Source organism: Phymastichus coffea, unplaced genomic scaffold, assembly GCF_024137745.1.
Source record: "Phymastichus coffea isolate CEN01 unplaced genomic scaffold, Cenicafe_Pcof_1.1 PCOF00097, whole genome shotgun sequence".
Classification (NCBI taxonomy): domain Eukaryota; kingdom Metazoa; phylum Arthropoda; class Insecta; order Hymenoptera; family Eulophidae; genus Phymastichus; species Phymastichus coffea.
In genome coordinates, this window is record NW_026706908.1 from 259,323 (window position 1) to 286,000 (window position 26,678).

At 32.4% G+C, this 26,678-nt stretch overlaps 3 protein-coding genes across 21 annotated transcripts in view; 1 reads left to right on the forward strand and 2 right to left on the reverse strand.

Moving 5' to 3' along the window:
* Positions 1 to 305: 305 nt before the first annotated feature.
* LOC131669810 (dual serine/threonine and tyrosine protein kinase-like) lies at positions 306 to 9,211 on the reverse strand. Of its 6 annotated transcripts, XM_058944956.1 has the most exons (11): positions 8,998 to 9,211; positions 8,356 to 8,528; positions 7,624 to 8,022; positions 7,299 to 7,544; positions 7,035 to 7,220; positions 6,205 to 6,717; positions 5,747 to 6,150; positions 3,686 to 4,069; positions 3,326 to 3,614; positions 2,856 to 3,261; positions 306 to 857 (listed from the first exon to the last, which is right to left on the reverse strand). In XM_058944956.1, the coding sequence occupies exons 2-11, from the start codon at positions 8,477 to 8,479 to the stop codon at positions 827 to 829; spliced, it is 2,982 nt and encodes a 993-aa protein (XP_058800939.1). In that variant the 5' UTR covers positions 8,480 to 8,528; positions 8,998 to 9,211; the 3' UTR covers positions 306 to 826. The 6 variants fall into 6 exon arrangements, 5 of the variants coding, with proteins under 5 accessions (XP_058800939.1, XP_058800940.1, XP_058800935.1 ...); XM_058944957.1 differs by having other exon boundaries at positions 2,974 to 3,261; positions 7,035 to 7,544; XM_058944952.1 differs by having other exon boundaries at positions 7,035 to 7,544.
* Positions 9,212 to 9,647: 436 nt separating this feature from the next.
* LOC131669847 (histone deacetylase complex subunit SAP18) lies at positions 9,648 to 10,849 on the forward strand. The gene is made up of 5 exons (XM_058945030.1): positions 9,648 to 9,702; positions 9,779 to 9,870; positions 9,992 to 10,098; positions 10,270 to 10,464; positions 10,534 to 10,849. Exons 2-5 carry the CDS (start codon positions 9,799 to 9,801, stop codon positions 10,622 to 10,624), a joined length of 465 nt encoding a protein of 154 aa, XP_058801013.1. The 5' UTR covers positions 9,648 to 9,702; positions 9,779 to 9,798; the 3' UTR covers positions 10,625 to 10,849.
* A 188-nt stretch (positions 10,850 to 11,037) lies between these two features.
* LOC131669845 (forkhead box protein P1) overlaps positions 11,038 to 26,678 on the reverse strand; it is a 203,407-nt gene continuing 187,766 nt past the window's right edge. For 8 of the 14 annotated variants that reach the window (XM_058945018.1, XM_058945015.1, XM_058945017.1 and 5 more), the window contains 9 exons: positions 26,453 to 26,521; positions 25,406 to 25,450; positions 24,174 to 24,250; positions 23,700 to 23,801; positions 18,936 to 19,111; positions 15,848 to 15,923; positions 15,616 to 15,728; positions 15,062 to 15,422; positions 11,038 to 14,673 (listed from right to left, as the gene is read on the reverse strand). In XM_058945018.1, coding sequence (XP_058801001.1) covers positions 15,122 to 15,422; positions 15,616 to 15,728; positions 15,848 to 15,923; positions 18,936 to 19,111; positions 23,700 to 23,801; positions 24,174 to 24,250; positions 25,406 to 25,450; positions 26,453 to 26,521 — 959 coding nt within the window. In that variant the 3' untranslated portion in view covers positions 11,038 to 14,673; positions 15,062 to 15,121. Of the gene's footprint in view, positions 14,674 to 15,061; positions 15,423 to 15,615; positions 15,729 to 15,847; positions 15,924 to 18,935; positions 19,112 to 21,876; positions 22,008 to 23,699; positions 23,802 to 24,173; positions 24,251 to 25,405; positions 25,451 to 26,452; positions 26,522 to 26,678 lie in introns of all 14 variants that reach the window. The other 6 variants (XM_058945022.1, XM_058945021.1, XM_058945019.1 and 3 more) reach the window with 5 other exon arrangements.

A 26,678-nucleotide genomic window follows, 5' to 3' on the forward strand; every position in this document is an offset into this window, starting at 1 on the left:
AAGTATTTTATTATCAAAAACAATACAAAATAGAAAATAATATTAATGTTTACAACTAATGAATGAAAATACTAAATGCATACAATTAACAAAAAATATCTGTTTTAATTTCAGTGACAGTTGCAAGTAGTGGATCAAATGAAGTTGGGAAAAATTCTCTGCAACTCAAACTTGTTTATGACGAAGATGGGAGAAAGAAGTCTATATTTACAGAGATGAATGTACACCAATTTTATAAACTGTTACATGATTTAGAAATGGTAAAAAGTAGTTTAGATATCTTAGCTTAAATAATAAAAATATGAAATTGTTATTATACACTCATTAAGTTTTTACATAGTATAAAATGTTTACTATATAATCTATATTATCAATTAAATGACCTTTAAAAGGCATAATAAATTATATAAAAAATAGATACTTTAGTATTATTTCACTTATCTACTCTAATCAGTCCTCTAATATTTAATAATTATTATCAATAAATTGGCTTATCTGGCTCTACTCGAGCTATCACAGGCATGAATAATAATGCTTATTTTTTTACAATGATTTTAAAATCATTGTAGTTTCAATTATTAGCATTCACAAAGAATAAAAAAAAGAATAAGAAGAATGACGAAGAATGGACTGAATTGCTATTAATTTAAGACAACACTATTATTTGAATATTAAGAGTATGAAAGTGCAATTTAAAATTTGATTGAAGTTCTATAAAATGGTACATTAGCGACTTGATTCTTAGAAAGACTAGTTGACTTTGAGACATCTCGTTATTGATTTTTTCAAAATGGACATTTTTCTTTATACATCTTCATAACGACCATTATTTTTCCTTGGTGATAACTTTCGGTAGCCTGTAATACAAAATTATTCAAAATTATTATAATTTTTCGATATAATTAATTTGCTATAAGTATTGTACATATTTTAAATTTACATCCAGAGAATATAAAACAACATTGTATAATTAAATATTATATTTATGTAAACTTTATGATCAATTGAGATGAATATAATTATTTTGTATTCTCTTCGTAGATATTTTTATTTAAATATATTTAAGCAAAAAAGCGTGCAATTAATGCTAGGAACATTTAGAAACATTTAGTTTACTTACTCATAATAATTCATCAAATTTCTCACATTATTGTTCTAAACATGTATCCGAAAGATCATTGTATGTACACGATCTTCTAATTCTTTAGTAAATGTTTTTTAAGGTTCTATTTTTCCACAAAATTATTAGTTTTCATTTAGCATGCAAAGCATAAAAAAGAATACAATGGACGAACATTTTATTTTTAACACATTATTTTAAGAATACAAAAAAAATCAAAATCTTAGTATAAACGCTCGCTGTCGTAATCGTCCATTAGTATTTAATATATATCATTTCGGACAGGTATATAATTGCCAAAAAATATCGATAAGCTTTTCTCTTTGACAGCAATGCAATGTTGGATATAATAAAAACGGTTTTACGTGATAAAACCATACTACTTTTTTTTAATTCTACGTTCATAATAACAAATATAGTTCTAGAGTGTAAAACATATTATCGAAAATAATATGTAACTCGATAATAGATAACTTAATATGCGATAATATTATTTGCCATCGATATTTTAGTAATGCCAAGATCAGAGCAATACCACTGAAAAAATAGTTTAAAGCGTCGAGTTAGTATACTATTAAACAGAAATAAATTTGTACTTGCAAACAAATTTGTGTGAAATATATGCTATTTTGCAACTAATACTGATGGCTTTGCAATACTTATAGCAAAAAAATGGAAAAAAAACAGTTGATATTTTGTACATAAGAAATTAAAATGAAATGTATGTGCATACATAAGCAATAATAGCACGCACATTGTGGTAGTGAAGGCCTCCCTACCTTTCCATAGATGTACAAACCAATGTAAATTAATGAGCCGACTTTGCTCCAAGATTTGACCGCGAGTAATGCTCACAATCCGAAAAGAAAAATATAGGCCGATAGTTTTTACCGACCAAAGTACTATGAATCAATTTTAGATCATCCGATCTATTAGTTTCTTTAAAAATAAATTTTTGAAAATGATTTTTGAAAAATAATACTAAGTTGTCATTTTTCATTTATCAAATCACGTAAACAAATCTCTATATCTAAAAAACATTATTTTTGAAACAACATTCTTAAACATTTATTTGTAAAGAAACTAATGGACCGAACGATCCAAAATTGATTCACAGTACTTTGATGAGTAAAAATTATCGACATATATTTTTCTTTGGGTTGCAAGCACTATACGCAATTAAACCATGGAGCAAAGTCGACCTATTAATTTACATTCATTTATACATCTATGGAAGAATAAAGGGTCCCTTAAGTATAGGAAAAAGATTCATACAGAAAATAATTTGATTCGGTAAACAAAAATTATCCCTACCCAATGAATGTAATAACAAGCAACTGTTTACATACAAATAAACGAACGAGAAATCGGATTAAAAAAGCAGGAGGATCGTTATGTACAATAATTGTCCTAAAATAAAACTCGAAAATTACGTCAATAACCTCTTGCAAATTTAGTTTTAACTTGACGAATAATTTTTTGGGATTCGAAAGGAACTTGACAAATATTTTCTATTATCACTTCATTCATTACAAAAAAATTATTTTCAAAGTTCAAACTAAATCAGTCTTACAAAAACTTAAGAGTGAACTATGAAAAATATTGAATTCCACTCTCAAATTAAATAAACAAAATAAATGTACGACAGCAAATAAAAATCCTCGTGTAAATCTAAGCCAACGTCTCGATAAAAAAAAAAAAAAAAACAAGTCAGAATTCGTGCATCTGTATGTACAAATTTGAACAGGCACTCATGTGAAAGAAGTTAGTCATGGGAAGACCAGGGTGCTTGGGCGTGCGAAAGAACACCGAGGACTTCTTGCGTCGGCGGAACAGTGGACTGGCTACTTCACCCCTCTGATTAATCGGCTTTTTCAAATCCATTGCCTCGTTGTTGTTGTTGTTGTTGTTGTTGTTGTTGTTGTTGTTATTGCTACCATTACTGTTGCTACCACAATTGCCATTAGCAAGGACAAGTGAAGCAACGTCCTTACGATTTGATTCGGCTTTAGCACGGATTGATTCCAAAACCGGTAGAATCGCACCTAGAAGTGGTCGACGTGACGGTTCACCAGCCCAACATTGTTCCATTAGATTCCAACATTCTTCGTCGAAGATTATTAGACGTTCTGGTCTGATACCTAAAAAATTTATTTAACTGCAATTAGCGAATATCCTTACAGCCTTTTACTTAAAAATACCAACCTTTTCTTACGCTCGTCCACAGCTGTTCCTTATTGTGAAACTGTTCGAACGCATAAGGCAGCCGGACATGACCAGCACAAATATACCAGAACAAGATACCAAAAGCATAAACGTCAACGCTACTGTCATAGTGTCCCGAGAGAAGTTCAGGTGCCATGTGAACTGGGGTACCAACGATGCTTCCCGACATCATTGCCTCGGTTATGCAAAAGCCAAGATCCGTTAGTTTGGCTCGATTCTCTTTGTCAAGCAACACATTCTTCAACTTGATATCTCTATGCACTAGACCCTGTAATTTTTCCACTGATTAATAAATTAAACTCGAGAATTGTCCGTTTTCCATGATTAATATTATCCCACCTGTGAATGCAGGTACCTAATACCTTCAAGTACATCAATGGCAATCTGTATCCTCTCGAGCCAGGTCAATCCTGACCTGATGCCGCAATAAAGATCTCTACTCATTCTATCGGTGATGAGTAACACCGCTGCACCCATACCGTAACCACCACCGTATGCGTGATCGATCACCGAACCTCGAAGTTTCACGATGCGTTTGTGATCAGGTATTGATCTTGTGTAATAGAACTCCATTGCTAAATCGTTCCAGTGCTTCTCGTCTGGTGGAACTACAGATTTTACTGCACATGGTCCTGGCGCACCACCCCAACCGTCACATGCGAATACTACGCCGTACTGACCTCGACCGATTTCTTTACCTTGGTGTGGAATCCCAAAACGAATCTGAAAATAGAAATTAGTTGATAATTATTTCAATTTTTTTGTTTTTCATTATTGCCAGATTTATTTTCCAAAAAAATCAATATTTTTTAAGATGGCACTACTATTTTAACGCATTTCTCATCAGAGATAATCAAGTCTGAAAATAAGCAGGAAGTCATCTCTATTTCTTATTGCTCCAATTAACTGTAATTAACTGTTATCGGATATTTCACTTCTGCCTTGATATATTAATTTGTAATAATAATTTTGGTAGCACGAATAAGTCAATGACAGAATTTTCAATGTCTTCCTCCTCAACAGATGATTACAATTACTTTATATTATTTTATATAAGATAAAAATATAATCAATGAGAATAATATTAATTATAACAATCTCGTTGGCTCAGAGTGAGTAATTATTTCAATGACCACTGTTAAGAAGTATCGTTCATCATTATTTAATAAAACCTAAAGTCTCGTTAAATTAATCCAATAACGCAATTTTTTCCTTGTCTTCAATTTTTGGGTTATTATTAAGATATAATATAAATTCTCCAATACTGCAGTTTTAGTTGAAAAATCTTTAATTAGTGGGCAAGTAAATAAGCTTACACAAAATGATAAGTCGTGAATTTTAAATGTAAAATACGAACTTAAGCAACTTTGGATTTAAAAGAAAGCAGGTAAATTTCAATAAATGTGCAAGATAAAGCATTTTATAATGTTAACTTTGATTATTTCTCGAGTCGCCTCTTTTTTAAAATGTAAATTAAGGATCAGTTATAAATATATACCAGAGTGACAAATTTTTAAGTTATCGTGTATGCTAATTTTAAATTTTGCCAGAAAAAAGCATATATACACGAGCTCTATGGTTAGAGGTCGTGTGATTTTTTTTACACGATTTATTTTACGATTCATTTTAATAATTCACGATTCATTTTAATAATTCACGTTGCAGCAAAACAAAACTTCGGTTCAATGAATTCATATTCTCTTCTTCTACCCATTGATACACGCTCTGAGTCATTATGTATACAACAACAATAAAAGTTGCCTGCTATTATCTTATAGATGTAGCCTTGTCAACTGCTGATAAGAACAATTCAAGATGTGTTCTAGAAAAATACGAGTAGAAGCTTTCACCAGATGCTCTATTACGATAAGGATTTTATGAATTGAAGTTCAATAAGATAACATATGTAGGACGCAACGGAATGTGTGATTTCAACAGATATTGTAAAAAGGAAAAAAACTACGTATCATATGGAAAGAATACATTATCAATTTTCGTAGGTATTGGTGTAACTATTTTTATTTGTTTGCGCGAAAAATGAAGTTTTTTTTTCGAGAAAATAATGGATAGCATATTTTTTAATTTCGTTCTTAATAAGAGATAACTTTTTTAGTAACTGTAGAAGGGTTTGAATAATAAGAGCATGCGGTACGAACATGGGCTTCAATAAATCTCGGAATGGAAGTACGTCATTAGTTTTGTAATGAATTAGTAACTACGGAATATACACTGAAATAGAACTTCCGTTGAATTGAAAATTTTAATGGAAAAAGAAAAATATTCACAGATAATAATCATATTTTCTTAGATCTTTAATGCTCGTCGTAAACATTGTTACTTTTAATTGAATTTTTCTCACAAATAAAATTAAGAGTTTTTTTGACTGAGAAAAAAACTCACCAAGTCGCTCATAGAAGTAGACTCGAGTGCCAGTTTAGCTAGTCTCGGCGCATGATATTTCCTAATAGCAATTCTTTGCTCTTCGGTTCTCTCCAATTTGCCGGAATAATGATTCTCCAATGACCTAAGCGCAGACTGGAAAGTGTCATGCGAAGCCTTGACTTTATCCCTAAACTGAGTTGAAATAGCTCGAGCCAGTCGAGCAGCACTTAAAGAATTCAGTATGTCGATGATGACTTTTCGCCTCCAAGACGTATTTAGAATCGGTGTTGGTGCCCAAGGCATTGGTACTGATTTAAATAATTGTCGAAGTCGTTCTAGAAAGGAGTGAACGAGAGACGGTGACGAGTTATGCAGCTCAACGTTATAGGCAGCGGAAAGAATTTGTTTCAGAGCGTCGCTTGCTGAAAAATATTTTAAAATTAAATGTTGAAACTAAAAATATTTTAGAAAGTTACCTGTAAGATTAGTCTCCCCTTCGTAACTCTTCTCCAAACTAAGTAAGCATCTCTGCAATGTCCCCAAGAAAGTATCTCTCAAGCAATTAACTGAATTAACTAACTGTTTAGCAACTCGTTCGCCAAGTCTCGTAAGTACAATTCTTTGTACTTCAGTCGTAGCTGCTCTAACAGTAGCCGACCATTCACCTTCAACACATGGCACATTTTGATAAAGGGTTGTACTTTCGGTTTGTACATTGACTTCGTCTTTCATCTCTTGTATGGTATATTGTATGAGTTCTGTTAATTCTTCTTGCTTTGCATTTACAACTTTCATAAGGCTTGAGTAGAGTTCAGATTCTTTTTGTTGAGCATATTGAATTCGTTTAGGTGTTATCTGAATCTCACGGGCCATGTCAAAAGCGCTTAGGATGAACTTGCGAAGACTTGTTGTATGTACATCATTCAGTTCGTTGCTCACGTTTACGAGGTAGGTTTGAAGGCAGCTTCGCACAAAGTACAGCATTAGATCTGGACATAGAATTTTACCAAGAACAGTTATGCAAAAGTAATAAAGGTTTCACAAAATTTATCAAAAAAATGATTGTAAAAGTAGTATTATTGCGACAATTTTGCGTATTTAAAGATAAAAGAATATCTCTAGCTTCAGAAAAAAAGTTAGACTGATAATCTCAAGTTTCAAAGACGTGACGGTGCATATTAGAAAATTATTTAAAAAAAAATGTAAGAATCTAAAGATAAGTCAAGTAAATGAAAGTAAAATAAATGATGCAACTAATGTTTTGACTTCTCGTTTGAATATTTGAAACACTTGCAAAATTTCTTACCTAATTTTTTGCAAGAATCTAAAATATCACTCGAATTATTAGGGCGGCCATTCGATGCCCAAGAATTGTTATCTGATTCGGTAGATTCACTAAGAAAACCCAAGTCAGTAAGTTGATTAAGCCAAGTAATACCGAGAGAGTTAACTTTATCATAATTGCAATCTTTATCGAGTTCCTTTGACAAATCTATTTTAATAGAATTTGACTTTATTGAATCATCGTGAGTCGATGTCGATGTTAAAGAAATCGAATATTCTCTTGTACCACTCGATTCGGTTGATTCATTTTTACTTTCCGACCTAAGCCGATTCGTCAAACTAAGATCCCCGTCGAGACTGTCAAGTGTGATGTGAGTCAGTGCTGAAACAAACAACACTGGATTGTAAGGATACGTTTCTTTTAGGTTTCTCAGCTCCTCTACATTCTCATTTGACAGTGGTTGTTCGCCCAGTGCATAGAGAAAGATTGGCAGTATTTTGAACACATCTTTGGCTAGTATTTGTACACCACCTATGAATATTGTTCAATTATTTAACAATATATATTTTAAACATATACATTTTTGAAAAATATGTTAAATATTATATACCTGAATCTGGTACAATAAATATTTGTACACCGTCCTTTAAAGTAGGCCGATTTAATTTTACTTCGAGTACTGTGGGGCAGTTGGGATCTATACTCTCAGATTCCATCAAATCTTCAGCAGGAATAGTAGTCCATGGTGTCTCATTTGCTTTTAAATTTTCTACAACTTCATACTCTAATCCTAGTGTAAGATTTACATGATTCGTAGGTCCACAACCAATTTTAACCCACCTCCATTGACCAAGACATTCTGGCAAAATTTCTGTTAAGAGTAGTTGATTAACTAATGAGGCTTTCGCTTGACTATTTTGGCCAAAGACAACTATGGCAGGACAATTTCCCAGAACATGTGTAATTTTATTTAAGGTCAGTGTTGGTAGCAATTCCTCAATTATATTTTCTGTAAAAAATAAAAAAGATTTTAACTATGAAATAAACAAGCAATAGTGTTTAGTAAGGTATTTCAATGCAGTTTATGGATAAATTTTCTTTGCAATCACCCTTGGAGAATAAAAAACTTTATATTGTAAAAAATTTATCACAGCTCGTATATAATCATTATCAACGACTAATAATAGTTTTAAGGCAAGCATGCTTGATCAAGACCCATGTCTCTTCCAGAGTTTTCCCCTCATTGAAATATTCCAGTGAACCATTAAGTCAGTAGTAATTAATCTTTGCATTGCAGATAAAATAATAATTTCTTAATCCCAATTTTCATTGAATGACATACCTCCTGGAAAGAAATTCTCAAGATTAATAATCTCGAGAACCCTCTGAGTTTCCTTAAATATGTGCCTCAACTGGTTTCGATTTCTATTGTATCTTCTGAACTCCTGTGGCAATTTGCTAACCATTTTAATTGGCTGGCTATGATAGAGAAAAATGCTTAGTGCTTCTCATAACCTGAAACAACAATGTAATTGATTCTTTTGCTTTCTCCATCAGCCATAAGATAACTCAGTATATAATCAACTTGCTCTTCCCAAGAGATTAACCCGCAATCTCATAAATCATACACTGGGAATTAAAAATTAAAAATCTATACCAAATTATTTTATCTAGCATGCAGCTCAAGTAACCTATTAATAAACTTATGATAATATGAATGTTTTGTAGATATGCGGAAGAAGTGACATCATACTTTATAATTATCAGTTTTCTGTATGCACATCAATCAGATTCACAGTCATGCCACAACTTTTAATTCAAATATGTAAAAAGTCTACTTCTAAATGATATTACATCCAGTCTTAAAATATCTCATTGAGTGTGTCTGATGTCTGACCAACCGGAACTCTTAATATTTGTTAAAAAAAATGAGATTACGACAATCTTGCCGTGATTAAACAAAACACGTTTGCACAACACTCACTTTGCTCAAGATCCACACTAAAAGTATCTTTTATCCGATCTCTCTCTTCACGTATGCTTTGGCAAGTTTTCTTAGCGCACACGTGATTAAGAATTTGTTTGATGTTGATCTTGTAATCAGAATTATTATTAAAAAGAGAGAACTTCGTTTTTATTATGTAAAGATCCTGCAATAACGCCAGCAGACCACGCACTGCACTCTTCCGCCATCAGCCGTTTAGCTTGTTGACGACTCAACTTTCGAGGCAGTCACAGATGATTGCATTCGTATATAGATATTGGCGGTCTTATCGCGTGTTTGAGGCGAAAGCAAATATATACATGTATACAAGATTACTTGAAAATATTGATGTATGCTGTGTATAACAGATATATACAGTGGTTGATTTAAACGAGTTAGTTATTCAAGTTGCATTTAAATTTTTAATATGCTTGTTATGGAGAGATAAGTTGCTTAAGAAATATTATCATTTCAAAATAAAATTATTTTCAATTTCAGTACAACGAATAATTTCAATAATAAAATTTGTTATTGATTAGAAAGCTCATTCAGCATTTTGATCGACTACCATAAATTGAAATATTTGAAAACGTGACGTCATTAATTTTCAACCATATTTAATATGAGCCGATGCTCGACCAGCACGACGCGATGCACGTTCAGGACGCGTTTGTATAATATATATGGTTGAAAGGTTAAGTTCGTGTAGGTACTTTACTTCTCTTGCATATAACACTGTAGTAGAGTTGATGTAAACTTCTTATTTTTTTCAACTTTCTAGTAGTTAATTAGATACAAACTATGGCATCAGCTGTGGAATCAATGGTTGTGGATGATAAACAAATTCCTGATAAACCCGTTGATAGAGAAAAAGTAAGTTTCTTTTGAAATTTAGGTGAAATTTTTCTAACCTACACGTGTCGGTATCGGCGCACACGAAATAACTGTTTTTCATTAATTTCTTGTCGGTTAACTGATTTGTTTCAATTTTCAGACTTGCCCTTTACTTTTAAGGGTATTTTGTAATACTGGACGGCATCATAACATTTCAGAATATACTAGAGGAAACGTTCCTTCAAACGAGCTCCAAATTTATACTTGGTAATTATTAATTTTCCAAACTGGGATTAATTATATTTATCTAAGAACCTCTGTATCAAATTTGAAATATATATATTTTTTGTCTTTTCAAGAATGTTACAAACAAATCTTTAATAGAAATATTTGTACAAAATTGCTGGTGTAATCAATAATATAATGTTTGTGATTTAGGATGGATGCTACCTTACGTGAAATCACTGCCCTAGTAAAAGAAGTTAATCCAGATGCTAGAAATAAAGGAACATATTTCGAATTTTCTTTGGTTACACCAGAAGTAAGATCTGCAGGATATAGAATGCGCGAAATAGGTGTGACTTGTTCTGGTCAAAAAGGTGCTGATGATAATAAAACTTTGGCTCAGGCAAGGTTAGTATTTATTGTAATATAAATAATCATCAAATTGTGAATAAAATAATTCATGTTATTGTTGTATAGGTTCACTATAGGAGATTACTTAGATATTTCAATTACTCCACCGAACCGTGTACAGCCAGTTGTACGACGAGGAAATTTTAGACAATACTGACCCAGGAGAACGAAGACCGCAACATAAATTTATACTTGTGTTTAAGTTTGTAAAATATTGAAATTAATATTGATATAAGTGACTATTATAATCCAGTAATTATGCTCAATGTCACATTTGTGTAATTTTAACCTCAATTTTTAGATGATGACTAGATCAACGTTACTTGTGTAAGAATTTAAGCATAAGTTTTGTAATTTACAATGTCAAAGTTAGTCAAATAATATTATTAGCTCTTTAATAATAACCAAATAGTATTATCATTTCATAAAAATATCTTTAAAAAATCATAATTTAATAATTCCAAGAATAGGCATTTATTCTATGAAACAAAATATGGAAGGTAAAGAAAAGAAAATGACAACTTGACATCATTCGTAAATCGTATATTTAGGTGAATACCTAATGCCTCGTCAATTAACTATTTACAGAAAAGTCTTCTATGTGTCGAATCCTTATTATTCATTTTACACAATACATAGACTTAAAGATAGGAGCAATGCGATACACGTGAAATAGAGCCAAAAATGGCACTTAATCGTCACCTTGTAACAACGTAAACTGTCGATATAACATAGTTTCTTTTTTTCTCAACATTTTTGTTTCTTTCTCTTTCACCTTATTAACTTCTTTGATCCTATGCGAATTGTGCATTGTCGCTTCGATAGTTAGCACAGTTAAAAATGTGATGATGAATGCTAATGCAACATATGTATCGACGATATTTAATTACAAAAATATGTATTGTAGATCAAGGGTTTATAGGATACATTTACTAGGATAAGTTACGTTTACTTTTGGACAGTAGCTAAGTTGACCACACTATGAATTAAAAAATATAGACAGTTATTCGTAAAAAAGAAAAAAGACAAATGTTGCATCAACATCTATCAAGAACATTGTGAACGGATGAAATCTATTATCATTTTGTTAAAATCTTGCGGGTGAGATAAAAGTCAAAGCACGAAAACAGCAATTCGTCAGTATGAGCTAGAAGCGTAAATATATATCATAAAAACCATTTCTTTGTATTTTCGTACTTCGACCGATTGATATACACAGAGTAAGAGATTGTAGAGTATACAAGTATCACACTTTGCGTAGTCGAAGCATGACATCGACAGATCCTTTTCGCAAAATCAATAATCAAGGATCTTGATCCGTTATTGTTCGCGCCTTCTTTTTTCATTCATTTAAATTATATAACGCAAGCAAGTATTAGGTACAGAACGAATATCTATATACAATTGTTTTTATCCTTCAATCAAGTTCGAATTATACACGTAAGGCTGATAAAAATCATTTATATATACAAACGCACGTATGTGGCAAAAAACTACTCTACGTCGTAATAACAGTATAACAACAATAAATTTTTTTCTCAACATCGATAAAAATAAAGGAAAAAGAACTAATATGGAAAAAGAGAAAGATATATAGAGAGAGAGAGAGAGAGAGAGACAGACAGAGACAGACAGACAGAAAGAGAGAGAGAGAGAAAAGTAATGTACAGATTTGTCCAGCACGCGGATCAAGACCCCTAAGATTAAAAAATAAACGTCTCGAATTATATATTTCCTTGTTATATAAAAATGGGCAGGTATTGGTTTATGGATTTGAAAACTAGATGTTATACAAGTGACCGTGAAAAAATACTTCATTCTCCATTCTTCGTACTTTTTAGCAATGCCTTATCATCATAAATAACAAACGAACGAAAAGAAAAAATTAATAAATTACATTGCGCGTTGACACATATTATCGTACCTTTCCGTAACAGATCGTCCGCGACGACAGAAAATTATCATACATTTGTGGAATGTGTTTTTTTTACTATTTATTTTCTTTTATAATATTCTTGCGACTTCGACTACGATATTCCGTACATTTGATGTACCGTATGTGTATGTGTGTGCGTGTGCGCGGGTGTGTGCGCGTGTGTGTGTGAGTGTGTGTAGCTTCGCACGCGTATGTATATTTATATAATATAATCGAGAGAAGTATTCGTATCGCTTACAAAAATTTCTTTTTGATTTAAATTTTCGCAAACAATCGTCCACACTTTTCTCACACATTTTATTTTGGCAGAAATTTGATTTTTGCCATGTTGCGCTTGCTCTCGCTAATTAATTTAATACTACGCAAAAATTTAGCCTGATGATGATTTCTTTATATCTTTGCCCATAATAGGGGAAGTATAATTCATCGGCCAAAACTCTTCGTTTTTATTTTCTTGCAAGCGTATACTTAAATAGAGTTTCTTCGAAGCCAGACGAGGGTTGTAAAGTGGGAAGGGGTGAGGACATTGAAGTTTTTTTCCATTACGATTTTTTTCTTCTTTATCTTTTTGTCCTTGACTGCTAAATTTTTCTTATATGCCTATACGTATACGTATATATGTGTATTTATGTAGGGGGTGCATACGTAGTGATTTTTTTTCTTTAGGTTTACTCGTTTATAAGTTTATTTACCATTCATTTGAAAATTCCAAAGTTAAATAGTCGCGCCCTGGCATCGCTTCTCTCTCTTTTTTTTTTTTTTTGCTTTCTTTCATGTTTTTCCATTATATCGCGCGGAAAAGTGCAATTTCGCACGCAACGCGGATTCTCATACGTACTTCGTACGAACGACTACGAAAACTACGCGGTTGTTTTTTTTTGTTTATTTAATAATAAACTACGAAAAAAAAGGCGCACGCGCGCGTTTGAAAAGAACGCAATTTTGATTGAACTTTAGAATTCCTCGGTTGCCGAGGTTATTTTTTATTAGTCTTTGTGTATTTTATCAAAAATGCATTAATATACGTTAGAGATCGTTAGAAGCTTAAATCAAGATTCTCCTTTTAAAAAAAATGCTTTGGTTTAACCTAGTAATTCTAAAAATGCCACGATCAACCCAATCGAGGTATTATAAAATAGATTTTGTTAATTTTAGCCGCAATAAGTTAAATAAGGGCCGTTGAAAAAAGCCGAAGTTATTCATGAAAACTCTTTCTAAGTCGTGTGAAATAATCACAGTAATGAGACACTACATTTTTTTTATAAATAATTCACTAAACAATTAATGCATATGTATTAAAATACGTAAATTTGATGCAAACAAAATTAATGACTACTTGACAATATTGTATAAAATTTGACGATTTAAAAAGTAATTCACGACACGTAACGTAACTCATCTGACAACAAATAACTATATAAAATATCTTTCCTACCAAAATAACATCGACTTATTTCAACGTCATCATATTTCTCACGCAAAAATTCTCTCGTATAAAAGTTCATTTTGATTATCAATTTCGACAATTTTGATCCCGTCAAGCTCGTTCCGAATTTTTTTTTTTTTTTTTTTTTTTATTAATATCCGAATTCTTAAAAAATTTTATTTCTTCTTCTTTTCTCTTCGTTTATATTCATAAAAAACTACAAAAATTATCAATATCTAGCCAATGTTTATATTAAAATGGTCGATTCAGTCAAACACGCTCGCGATCGCGCGCCCCGCTTCTATTTATTTTTTTTAAACGCTTTGTTACTACAACGTTCTTTGGATAAACTCGTCTTGCATACCCTACCGAAACACTTATCTACAATTTGTATGCTTATAACACACATTAAACACTCACGCGACGCGCGCGAAGAGAAATAGAAGGCAAAAGGAAGATAAAAAAATCTAGTAAAAGCTTCGCGCGCTTTCACGCACTCAACGCACTCACTCAATGTACACGAGAACGAGGCTCCCCTAAATTGTCGAATATACATCGTTGTTTCGCTTAATTGCTTGGTTAAGGATATGGATCGGTGCGCCGTTTATTACCCCTGGCCGGCGATATGGCAATCCCAAATGAAGCTTGGAATTTTATCTCTTATTTTTTTATTTGCTTTCTTTCCTCCTTTTCTTTTTAGTCGCTTCTTCCAAGGCCATTTTCACACGATTTGGCCTCATTCTTCGCTGTGATGAATTCTTTATTGAACAAGCCTTAGACGATATACTGATTGTTGCGACCAGGGGAATGCTGGTGCTATTTTTTTCGATGCTGATGAGCATTACTGCAATAAGAAGAATAAATATTGTTGGAAAAAAATTGTATTTCGTAAAATTGAGAATAAGAATTTAAATTCCGGAATAGAAAATTGCACAAATTTTATTTCTGTAACTCAAGCTTATCTCAATTGTATCACCGCATGCTCCGAATATTGATTGCAATATCTTGAATATCTAATTCACGTAAGTGACGTGTTAGTTATGAAAATTTAAAATTTTTGTGCGCCAGTTTATTCAGATGACAGGGTCGACTAATAATAACTAAATACTTAATGAGATTCTCCTGATGGTTTCGTCGTCGACATGTAATTGAATATTAAATGGAATGCTCTTCGAAATTATTTTGACAACACCTTTTATGTAATTGAAAAATATTTTGAGAAAAAAGCATACCCGTGCAGCTCGAACGAGCATCTTCAATCGTTCCGTCATCTGTATGAAAGCGAAGCGCGACTACGCATCTTCAGATGGTAATATGTCGGGTGCCATCGACAAATCTTCGGCCATATCTTCGTCAGCTTGTGATTCAGGCCGATGGTGATGATGATGTTGAATATGATGGCTTGGCGGATGATCGTCAACATAGTCGCGCTCGTCGATCGCGCAATTGTCCTCGTGTTCGGTGCCGCTATTGTTGTCGTCGCGTTCACCTGGTGCTTCCATCATTTCTCGCTTTATTAGCCTTGATAATTTGCCACCCTCGGGACTTTGACCCTCTTGCTTCAGATGCATTGGCGAGTCGTCTAGCGGCGACCTTTCGAGGATAATTTGATAACGCATGAATTTAGAAACTAATTCATTTGAATAATGATAACAAGTAGATGATTAAACATTTTTTACAATTCAAATTTTTATAGCGATTTTAGGTATTCCATACAGTGTGCAGAGATCATTTGTGTTTTCATGCTTTTGAAAATAAAGTCTATCAATATCTATCTTATACTTACATCAAATCATTATGGGTTAAATTATGTTCTTTATCGGGACTTGTTGCTGTCGACGTGCACATAGAGTTATTGAGAAATCCCATATTCGTCTCACCGAGAGCTGCCTGAAAATACTTCAATAGCAAACAAATAATTACCTATTGTTCAATTACACTATTTTCTACACTGTAATAAAAATAATAATAAAAATTTAAAAAAATAATAAAAATAATAATAAAAAAACAGTTGGTACCTGGAGGTTCGCGTTAAGAGCATCACCATACATTGTAGGACTGTGTGTGAGCGTCGGACTTTTGGAAGGTACACCCCTGGATTACCAGAAAAAGAAAACAGACAAAAAGTCGCTTATAAGTAAACTTTCATATTCTGTCGATTCCACTTTTATATATGTATATAAATCTATAATATTTATGGAAAACAGTGTGTGTTCACATGTGAACATGATGTGTGCTCATTATAGAAATGTGTCGTTTTATCGTGTGAATAAGAAATCTTAGAAGTAGATATGAATATTTAAAAAGTACATGTAATAGAGTTTTAAAAAGGGGGTTTAAAGAAGAGTATTTATAAAACGTATATTGAAAAGCGACGTGTTTTAACGCTATTCTACGTTAGTAATATACATAATAATGAATATAAAGAGATATATTTAAAAAATAGAAAGAGACAGAGAAAGAGATTAAAAAGAGAGTATGAGAAGTAGAGTGATAGTTGATAGAAATATGAAATATAAGTGATAATAAGAAAAAGAGAAAGTGAACTAGTAGAAGAAAAAATGTGAAAAATTGACAACACCAAGAGAGTTATAAAATTGTAAAAAATGTTCTTGACAATCCCCTGAAAACTCTTTACCTATTGCATCGGTTATGTGCCTTAGAAATGTCATGGTCAGCAGCGTATCGAGCGAAGAAATATTTGAAAAAAGTTTAAAAGATTTTAATACTCCGATGCTTCAAGTTTGCATAAATGTATTTCGCATTCGTTATTTAATTAATTATAAATAAACTCGAAGCAAATGTGTCGTTTATAAACGGTCTTGGATTACCTTTCAGTTGATGAATTGATCCATTGGTGTAAAAAGTGACCGAGCTTTCAATGCATATCATCATCGTGAGAAAAACAAATGATGATACGTATGTGTGACGCTTTTTTTTCTCGCAAACAAAGTCATAGACATGTTTTTGAAAATTTACTTATGAAAAAATGTTTGCTTGTAAGACGTGTCACTAAATGAATTGGCAAGCAAGGAATAAAGTTTCTTCCCAGTGACCGTTTATGAAACTGACATTCGGAGTAAATGGAAAGGGAAAGTAGAAGAGATGAGTGTGAAAATATAGTAAATATAGAAGATTAAAACAGTTGAATATAAGTTGAAAAATGTCTAACTACTTATATATATATATATATATATATATATATATATATATATATATATATATATATATATATAAAATTGATATATAAATATATAAAATATATTTCATATATATGAAATTGATAAAAGTGAAAAAACATTTAAAATATTAACGATAGAATTAATTGTAAAACTTGTACACAGTAATAGTGAGAAAATATATGACCTGGTGTGATACCTCGAACGATGAAAAAGTTGGAGACATCGATTTCATGTTGCACCTCTCTCTCTCTATCTGTCGAAGGACTTTTCGACCACAACATTTACACACACGCGTGATAAGCTGATAATACCCGACATGCGACAGCCGCGATATTGCAAAGCATTCACTCGCTCTCCCACATTCGCTCATGTTGATGTAATTTTGAAAAATCTGTCTAAATTGAACAATTTTAATAAAAATAAAAGATATTGCAAAACTTGCTTGTCAAAGCTCATTGAATTTCAAGAAAACAAACTTCGTTAAAATGAAAATGCGATTTTCTCATGAGTCAAGGTCAGACAACTAAATGATTGAAAAAAAACTGTTTGTTGTCTTTCAAAATTCACTGGCAAGGTCAACAAAAACTTGTGACTCACACACTTGTACTCACAAAAGCAGCAGTTGCATGCGAAAAAGCGAAATCACTACGAAAGGACCGAAAGAACGGGATGAAACGATGAAAGTTTAGTTTGTCCATTGATAGAGTAAACATGCAAGCGACTAACAAGATTAAAAAGACTAACGCAAGCGGTTTTTCTGTGGTGCCCGATCAACATATGGGCTTTCGAAATCCTAATTGCCATTCGAGCGAAGCCTACGATTCTCGTTATACAAATTAGGGTCAAGCAAATGCGCAGGCAAGTGATAATGCCTAGAGGTAGACACGCTCGATTATTCAATTTTTTGTTGTTGTTATTTTGGGCGCTTTGGCGATACTATGATCTAAGGGAGTCTCGGGAGTTTATTTGCAGCTCTACTTTGATTAGCTTGGTTGGAGAGTCATTGACAAGTCAATTGGCACGGTACATTGTTCATTTTCTAATCGACAACTTATAGAGAAAATATTCAATAGATTATATAGGCTTATATTGCAATATATTACTTATCCTATTTATACATGAGAAGCACTTTTTCACCTTGTTTTTTCTAGACGAAAGGTGTCCAAGTGAGTTGTCTCAAGCCTCTCCGATAAAAAACTTAAAAACACTGAGGAACGTCGAAACAGGGACGGAGGAGCACAGTAAAACGAAAGAAAACAGAGAAACTGAAAAATATTGGAAGGAGGAGAATTGTTGCGGCATGTAAAACAAAAAATTAAGGACGTATGAAACGGAATTTTTTATTACGAGTATAACGATGTAAATAAAAAGAAGTACACATGGATAACAAAATTCTTTTTCAAGCTAAATTACAGTAAATGATTGCTATCAATAACATAAAATATCGAAGAAACTAATCCAATGTCATTGATTATTTTGTGAAAAAATATGCTTCAAAATTATCAAAAAATTGAAATGTGAACTTTCAAAATATAAAAACCTATTGATAGAAATCTTAATGAAAGAATAAAAAAAATAACCCGAGGATACGGAATAACAAAACAATAAATAGATAAAATGCAGAAACAGAGAGAGAAAGAGTGTGAGAGCGAGAGAGCGAGAGATAGACAGTGAAAGCAAGGCAGACAAAGACAGCAAGACGGACTACGTCGGGTACACGTCGTATTCGTTTCTCTCAAATCAAGATCTCTATTTTTTTTAATGGGAAAACATCGTCATCGGACTGTATTCTCATTTGATAAAATAAATCCAACAGTAATTTATATTTTCTTTTTTTTTTCTTTTTGTTAGCCAGCAGCGCAGAGAAGACAGTTGTTTTTGTTTTTTTTTGTCTTTTTTTTGCTAAAATAGTGGTAGTGCTTACTGTGCGGAGAGGTGGGGTGGAGTGGGTGATGGGGTTGGGTCATATTTCCTGGGGCGGCCACGCGACAGATGCCGCCGCTTTACGAACTCGGCGTCGTCCACCATCCAGAATGACCCGAAGTCGTCCTCATAGCGCACAAAACACTTGTGCAACGAGAGATTGGTGCGGATCGCGTTCTGTATGACACAGATAAAAAATACCACCAAGAAATAGAAAAATAGAGAATACACAAAAAACACAGGTTTTCGTTTTTTTTTTTTTCAGGTTGCTTTTTTTCAAATTTCTATTTTTGGCTCGTCGCTAATGCTGCAAAGAGAAATTCAATTGACGCACACGCTTTCTGAGAATAATGCTGTGTTTTTTTTTTTTTTTGTTGCGTTGTCATGTTGGTTTTCCATCGGTAAGAAAGTCGTTTTTCGCACGAGCCCACGTTAATACAAACTACCTATCTCCGAGAAGAAAATGTGAGTTGAATTTGACGTTGGGGCCAGAAATAATCCCCGCTATACAGTTGAAAAAGCGATTACAACGTCGAGAAACGACTTTCTTGTGATATAGATTGTTAATAATTCACCCTCAATTATGTTCTCCAACAAAAACTAAACCCGCTCGCTATACAACGGCAGACGTCGCTCTGACGGTGCGAGTGCGTGCATACATGGCTCACGTCAGAGTGGTATGTTGACCGAGCGGAGAGAACATAAGGAATCCCCAAGTAACAAAAAAAGAATGAAGAACAAGAAGAGTATGTTTTTGCGTCGTATATAAGAAGAAGGTTTAAAATCTCTTATGTAGAATAAACTAGCTACACATGTGCAATTATTCATCTAATCAATAAAACACGTGCATATATGCGTTCTAGTTTGAACTTTCGATCGCAACTTATATGAAAATCTATATAAGCTGTTGAAGTCGCGAAAGAAAGAGAAAACAGCTCAACGCTTCGCCTCTACATCAATCAAAATATCCGTTTTTCGTTTAGAGCCAATTTTCACTCTTCTAATTTTGTATACACAACACAGAGAGTCGGCAGAGACATAGAAAAAAAAACAAAAGAAATTGAAGTGAGAACAGACACGCATTTACAGACTGGCACTGTTAGTCGCTGCAAAGCCCGCATGCTCGTTAGGCAAACTCCTGACGGTATCCTTCGCTAAATATCACGCACACTCCCTTCTCTGAACGTCCTTTATGACCACACACGCGCGCGCACACGCACACATATACACAAGCGCATCTCTTTTTTGTTCCTTGATTTTTTTGAGGGGACAGGTCAGGGGTTGTTCATTTCCCGAGTCGAGTCTATTTTTTGTGGATGTTCTTTCATGAAGTGAGAGCATGCTTTATTGAATATATGTAGTAATTTTGAGGATACTTACTGTTTACCCACAACATTACAATTGAGTATTAAATATTAAGCTATGAATAATGTAGATATGCTGAAATAGTGTACTATTTAAATTTAAGTAAGACTTGTAAGAATATATTTTCATGCAATCATGAATTAACAATACATAAACAATGCAATTATACTAAAAATAATGTAGCACGATAAATAAACATTGCCTTTGAAGTAATGAATTTGAGAAATGTAAGTACGTAAATTAGGAGAAATTTTGAACTGTTTTTCACCCAATCTTCGTTTAAATAATCAACGCACAAACAAGCAAGACGGTTGTCAAAACAGCTTTAAATTTCTCAAGCAATATCTCGACTCGGAAAATTCACAAACGAAAATACAATTAAAGAAACAAGCAATAAGATGGTAGAAGAATTCCCAATGGTGAAGAAACTTCAGTATCAAAATCTTCATGACTAAAGGAGAGATAAAAACGCGATCTTAAAAACTATAGCGATAAAAAAGACAAATATACTAAACGACAAATAGAGAGCTTATGACAAAATTACTAGAACTACGTATAGAAAGACATATATATTTAAAAAATGGTAAAAAATTTTAAAAAACTAGTAGTACAAGTAAATGAAGTAGACGACTTGCAGAGGTAAAATACGCGTATTTACTTAGAAATCGCGCGTATTTATACGCACAACGTCCTCCTCGAAATATGTACAAAAGACACATAGATATTTCAAAAAGATGTGAGTATATATTTATGAAAAAGCGATAAAAAAGCTATAAGTGTACAAGATAGTGTAAAGATAAAAAAATTTTAGTCAATAGTCGAGAAAAGCTACAGTGTAAAAGATGATAATAAAGTGTTGGCGTGCAGGTGTATGTAAGCAATGTGTGAATAAAAATGTCAACTAATCTACTAGAGAAAGATGTAATAAGTAACGTAGAAAATAGATCTAAAGATAAAAAAATAAAAAAGCGTATATATAAAAATGTAGTTATAAAAATTGTATTAAAAAATCGTATCTAAAAGCGGGAGTAAATATCTAAGGTAAAAAATGTTCAAAAAATGTGTAAAAGATTGGTTAACTGAAAAATCCAACAGCATTGAAAATTAATTAAAATATCGAGATTTATTATATTAAGATTATGATAAATATTGGATTTTTAGTTACCATAAATTGTGTAAATAACTACAGAGAAATTGAGAAAACAGTTTAAGAAGAAGAGGAGAAGGAGAATGAACATAGGTTTGAAAAGTAGATATATAAATGTGCACGATCGATAATCAAATGGTCTACTTAGTTGAACGAAATCGTAACCGATCGTCCATAAAATGTTTTAAAACATCACGATTGAAGCAGTGAGTATAAAAGTATGAGAATAAATAAAGAAAATATCAAAGAAGTATAAACAAGTCGCACGAATGTGGTATATAAAAGTTTCGAGAGATAATTATATTATAAGTAGTCGAAGTCGAGAAATGGGGTCTAGAATATAGTATGAAACAAATAAATAAAAAAAATAAAAGTATATGTAGAAAAAGGTTATTGAATGAGAGAGGGGGGTCATAGGGGGCAAACGTACCCAGTGGTGCTGCAAGCGCGCTGAGGGCGTCTCTTGTAAAACTCCACCTCGTCGACCGTCCAGACGGCCCCTTTCACGTTTTCGACTCGCATGAAACATTTGTGGAGAGACAGGTTGTGTCGCACTGCGTTCTATACAAAATAATACACAGACTAAATAAGCAAAAAACGCAACTGAAAAGGCAAAAACAAAGAAAAAAAACATATTTCTCTTCATTCCTCGAGCTTTTTTTTTCAAAAAGAAAATCATAAAATTTGTAAAAGAAACAAAAAAGAACCAGAGGATTAGCGACAACTGAAAAATGACAACAAATTAAATAAAGCTGCTCTTTCCTCTCTCTCACTGTCCTGGTTGCGTGCGAGCTTGTATTTTTCAACGAGATCGTGAAAAATATCATGATTTTTTAGTGACCTTGAAAAAAAAAGACGACGAAAAAAAAATAATGAAAAAGAAAAATTACTGCGACGGTTCTGAGAGTTGTAGACAGGTTGAGAGAGGTAAATATATAGAAAGGCAATGGTGACGTGCAGTAATTATCTACTGGCGATAAACCAGCAGCAGCACGCAGTCTACTGTTTATAGTGTGTGACTGTCTGTAATGTCGGTAAATTGGTGTTTGATATTTTGTCTCTATTATGCAAGAAAATACTATCTAATTATACAATCGTCTATTTGTGACAATGTACAGGATAGTAAACATTTATTATACACTACGTATGAAACTGTTCAACAAATAAAAAATAAAGTGCGTATACAATGACTGTCTAATAGATATTTGTAGTTGTCGCATGTATTTAATAAGAAATATTGCAAAGTTGAGAATGAGAAAGGTGTATTGGTGAAAGAAAATAAAATGAAAACAATACTAAAATATCGTTGAAAGACATAGGTAATGATGTATATGTGGCATTCTCATGTCAATAAAAAATGCACAGCTAGGTGACTAAAACTAAAGGGCAACGACAACAAATTCATGCCGCAGGGCTCATAAATATCAATGTTTGAAAAAGAAAAGATAATTAGTGACTCTTTTGGCGATCAACTGAAACGAAATTAATACGAAAAAAGAACGAATTGTTTAAAAGTAAAGTATAAAAACAACAAAGACTTCTGGCGTTCTGGTTCTGCGATGATTCTCAGCTCTGCTGCTGTAACGTCGATGACCTGTATATGCTTTTTTTCGTTGATTAAGGTGAGAATTTCAACACAAATCCATGCGAGGCGAAGCTTTTCTGGCAAACGTCGAGAGGATTAATTTCACTCTTTTAGAGAGGAGCACACACGTTGCAATCGACAATGGAGACCTAGTTTCGATGTTCTTTTTTCTTTTGTTATACGATACTTGCTATGCTAAATGATATATTTTATCTATTTATTTATTTACGTCTTTTTTTCCCAGTGAAGAATCATTCATTTTGCGAATTAAACGGACTAAAAGAACGAAGAGATTATATTATATTTTGATTGTGTTTCAAAAATATCATTTAGTATTGCAAAATATTTACAATAAATAGTTCGGACAATTTCAAAATTCGATATTATTTTTACAACGTAGACTTATAATTTTTTTTAGCAGCTTTTAAGCGAAGTAACGAACATAATCTGAATCTGTTTGTATTTTCAAAAATTCGTTTCCACTTCCTACGTTTTCAAGTTATTCCATTTCGAATACTCTCAATTGTTTTTTCAAATAAATAATCTAACGGTAATATCATTTTAACGATATTTTTTTAACTAGTATAAAACGTTTTATCATACGCAAATAAAAATTTACCGTAAAGTTCCAGAAAACCGCGGAAAAAAAAAATTAAAACAGATCATACCTTCCACGTTGCTGCGTTGCGCCGGAAATAGCAGAATGTATTTTGGAACCAGTTGTATATCTCGTTTAGCGTCAATTGCTTGTCCGGAGATTCGATAATGGACTGCAAGAGAAGACGAGTTAGTCAATGGTTCTTTCTTAATGGATTAATGATTTCACGTGATCTGAGGATTAAAATATAACCATTATACTTTTTCATTCGAATTTAACAAGATATACTCTTACACACCTGTAAAAATATATTGACTTATGAATATAAATTCATTTTAATACAGAATATTCATTTTTGGTTTAAAGGAGTTAATGAACAATTCCTAAACTGAAAAGAGCGCTATCTTCTCAGTGTTCAATGACCAAAAAAAAAGCAGTTTGTTACCAGTATAAAAAAACTTATCGGTGATAAGAGACTACAGAGTTATGTTATCTGATGTAAATTCACAGCTGTAAGCGTTATAGGTGCATTAAAATCAATTACCTGACGTATCAATGATGCGTACGTGAACGGTGGTCTGACGTCTGCGTTTTTGTAGAAATCCCTATTTCGCTGAATTTCTGAAATAAAAATATAATTTTAGCTTAATGTCAAATCAAAGTCTAAGCTATGGTTAATTACTTGCAATCTGCAAGTAACAAATTTTTTTTACTAAATTAACAAAATAATGATCGATCGAGTTTACAATTGACATACTTTTCTTTATTCATCTGCGTAGCTTCCTGGAATTTTTTACGTATTGGAAAACGATCGATCATAGTCTTGAATAAATACAAACATATATCTTGATAAATTCGTGACGTAAATTTGCTTTGTGAAGAGAGAAATACAAACAAAAACAGGTGGCTCTGCGGATTTACAAAAGCGAATCAATGTCGCAGTTGATATGAATATTAGACTTGTTCTATATACGTTTTCTATGAATGTTTGTTCTTTTTTACATTAAACGATAACACAAGAAATTGGAAAAAAAATATTCATTATCAATATCAAGTGAATTGGCAACATGCAAAGAAATTGATAATAAAGTTCTTTAAAATCTAAATAATTGAATATGAAATGTAATCTATTCTTTGTTATTTGAATTTACACGCGGTGTCAATATTACAGTCGATTTAGTTAACTAAATACTTGCGATATCAGACCACGTATTTGTTCACTTTATGAGTTTCTCTTTTTTTCTAGATTGGCTATGATTTCATTTATTTTCAAGATAAAACTCTTTTAAATTAACACTCCAACTTAATATTTCATTCAATACGTGAAACGGTGGAAACTATTATTTAAAAATCTAAATTACTACTAACACGACTGAGGTTGTTGATATACTTACATTTCTATAATATTCATTTTGTTTCTTATATATTTCACAAACAAACATTATTAATTTTATTGCATTTTTTAAGAAATCGTTTCGGACAAAAAAAATGTTGTAAAAATATAGCAAATAAACATAACAAGAGTACAAATTCACGTTGTACAGACGGACATTTACTTAAACACAAATAGAAATTCATCGAGATTTTATTGTACTTTGAGAAATTATCTATACTTTAAAAAATTGTTCAATTAATAATTTGAATGCAATGCAACGAAAAAGAACATCCATGCAAATGGAAAAAATCGTATAAAAAACAAAAAAAAACAATTCTAACAGTAATCTACGAGGAAATTGAAATATCTACACAAAGACATGTCGAAAAAATAGACAGTACCTTGTTGGACGTCTAGGCCAGCGCGTTCCAGCATGTAGGGCAGCCCTACACGGGCAGTACAAAGAAACGGACAAATGAGAGAAACGATTCTTCGATCGAATCGCGCGACGACTTTTTTTTATCATTATTATCATTTTGTTTAGTCAAACGCGGCTGCAAGTCGACTTGGAAATTGCGACAAATATCAACTGTCGCTGACTTTAAGAAACGACGGGATCACTCTATTCAAATACATTCTGCTATTTCCGGCGCAACGGAGCCACGTGGAAGGTATGACCTGCTATTTTTGATTAATTTTAAGGTTTTTTAACGAGCTTCTTTGATTTATAATTAAAAGTAATTTCTTTTTTTATTACCTACAGTGGATTTTTGCAAAGTTTTGCTTGAGTATAAATACATATTAATTAAAAATTTTTCATTAACAATCAACAAGAAGCTTATTCAAAAAACAGTAAAATTACAAAAATATCGTTTGACCATCGCTTAAAGTCAGAAACAACGGATTCTGCCGATTTCTTTGATCGGTTTGCAGCCTTGACTTCGATGTATACGTACAATTAATAAAAAATAGTAGGTAATGCATCTTTTTTATCTGAATTTGTCTCATTTATATTGCGTTGATGCACTGAACTGCGCCAACAAGGTGTCGACACTAGTTAATATACGTTTTTATATAATTCTGAAATTACTGTTTTTGCATGGATATGTATGAAAAAGTTAGTGCTGTTACTTTGCTTCACAAAACACACGGGACAATTACACAAAAATATAGTAGACAGAGATTAAGAGAGGACCGTAAAGAGCATTCAACTACAGGGGGGAAGAAAAAATCTTTCCTCCTCGATCTTTTCGATCTTTTCGATCTTTTCGAGCTGTTGAAAATGCTTCAAACTTTTTTTAAACCTTTTCCAATCAAATTTTAAAAATGTGCATATTATTTCTAAAATCGAATGTAGTTTAGTGCATTTTATTAGCTTAAAGATCGCAGAATCGAATTTTTCCATATTCGATTTTTTATTTTTTGCTTTCTCATGGAACTCAAATTACCTTCGTTAATATCTAATCCAGATCTATCGACGGATACTCTGCGCCTTACAGTGCCCTCGTCATACAGTCCTACGAATAGTAGTTTTTAGTTTCAATTTCGATAAGAATTAATGATTCTTGTAGTTTTTTTGGCTCAATTTCAGTGTTAATTTACAAATTCTGATAGAAAAGACAGACCTAAATTTTCTTTAAAATTCAATAATTTATAAAATTTAGAAATACATAT

Excerpts from the sequence above, each read along its gene's own strand:
- LOC131669810 (XM_058944952.1), bottom strand. The coding sequence starts at position 8,479 with ATGGTTAGCAAATTGCCACAGGAGTTCAGAAGATACAATAGAAATCGA. Across the intron at positions 7,545-7,623 it reads ATTTATTGTACCAGATTCAG|GTGGTGTACAAATACTAGCC; the intron begins GTATATAATATT and ends CAATATTCATAG. Across the intron at positions 6,718-7,034 it reads AGATTCTTGCAAAAAATTAG|ATCTAATGCTGTACTTTGTG; the intron begins GTAAGAAATTTT and ends TTCTATGTCCAG.
- LOC131669847 (XM_058945030.1), top strand. The coding sequence starts at position 9,799 with ATGGCATCAGCTGTGGAATCAATGGTTGTGGATGATAAACAAATTCCT. Across the intron at positions 9,871-9,991 it reads AACCCGTTGATAGAGAAAAA|ACTTGCCCTTTACTTTTAAG; the intron begins GTAAGTTTCTTT and ends TTCAATTTTCAG. Across the intron at positions 10,099-10,269 it reads GAGCTCCAAATTTATACTTG|GATGGATGCTACCTTACGTG; the intron begins GTAATTATTAAT and ends TTTGTGATTTAG.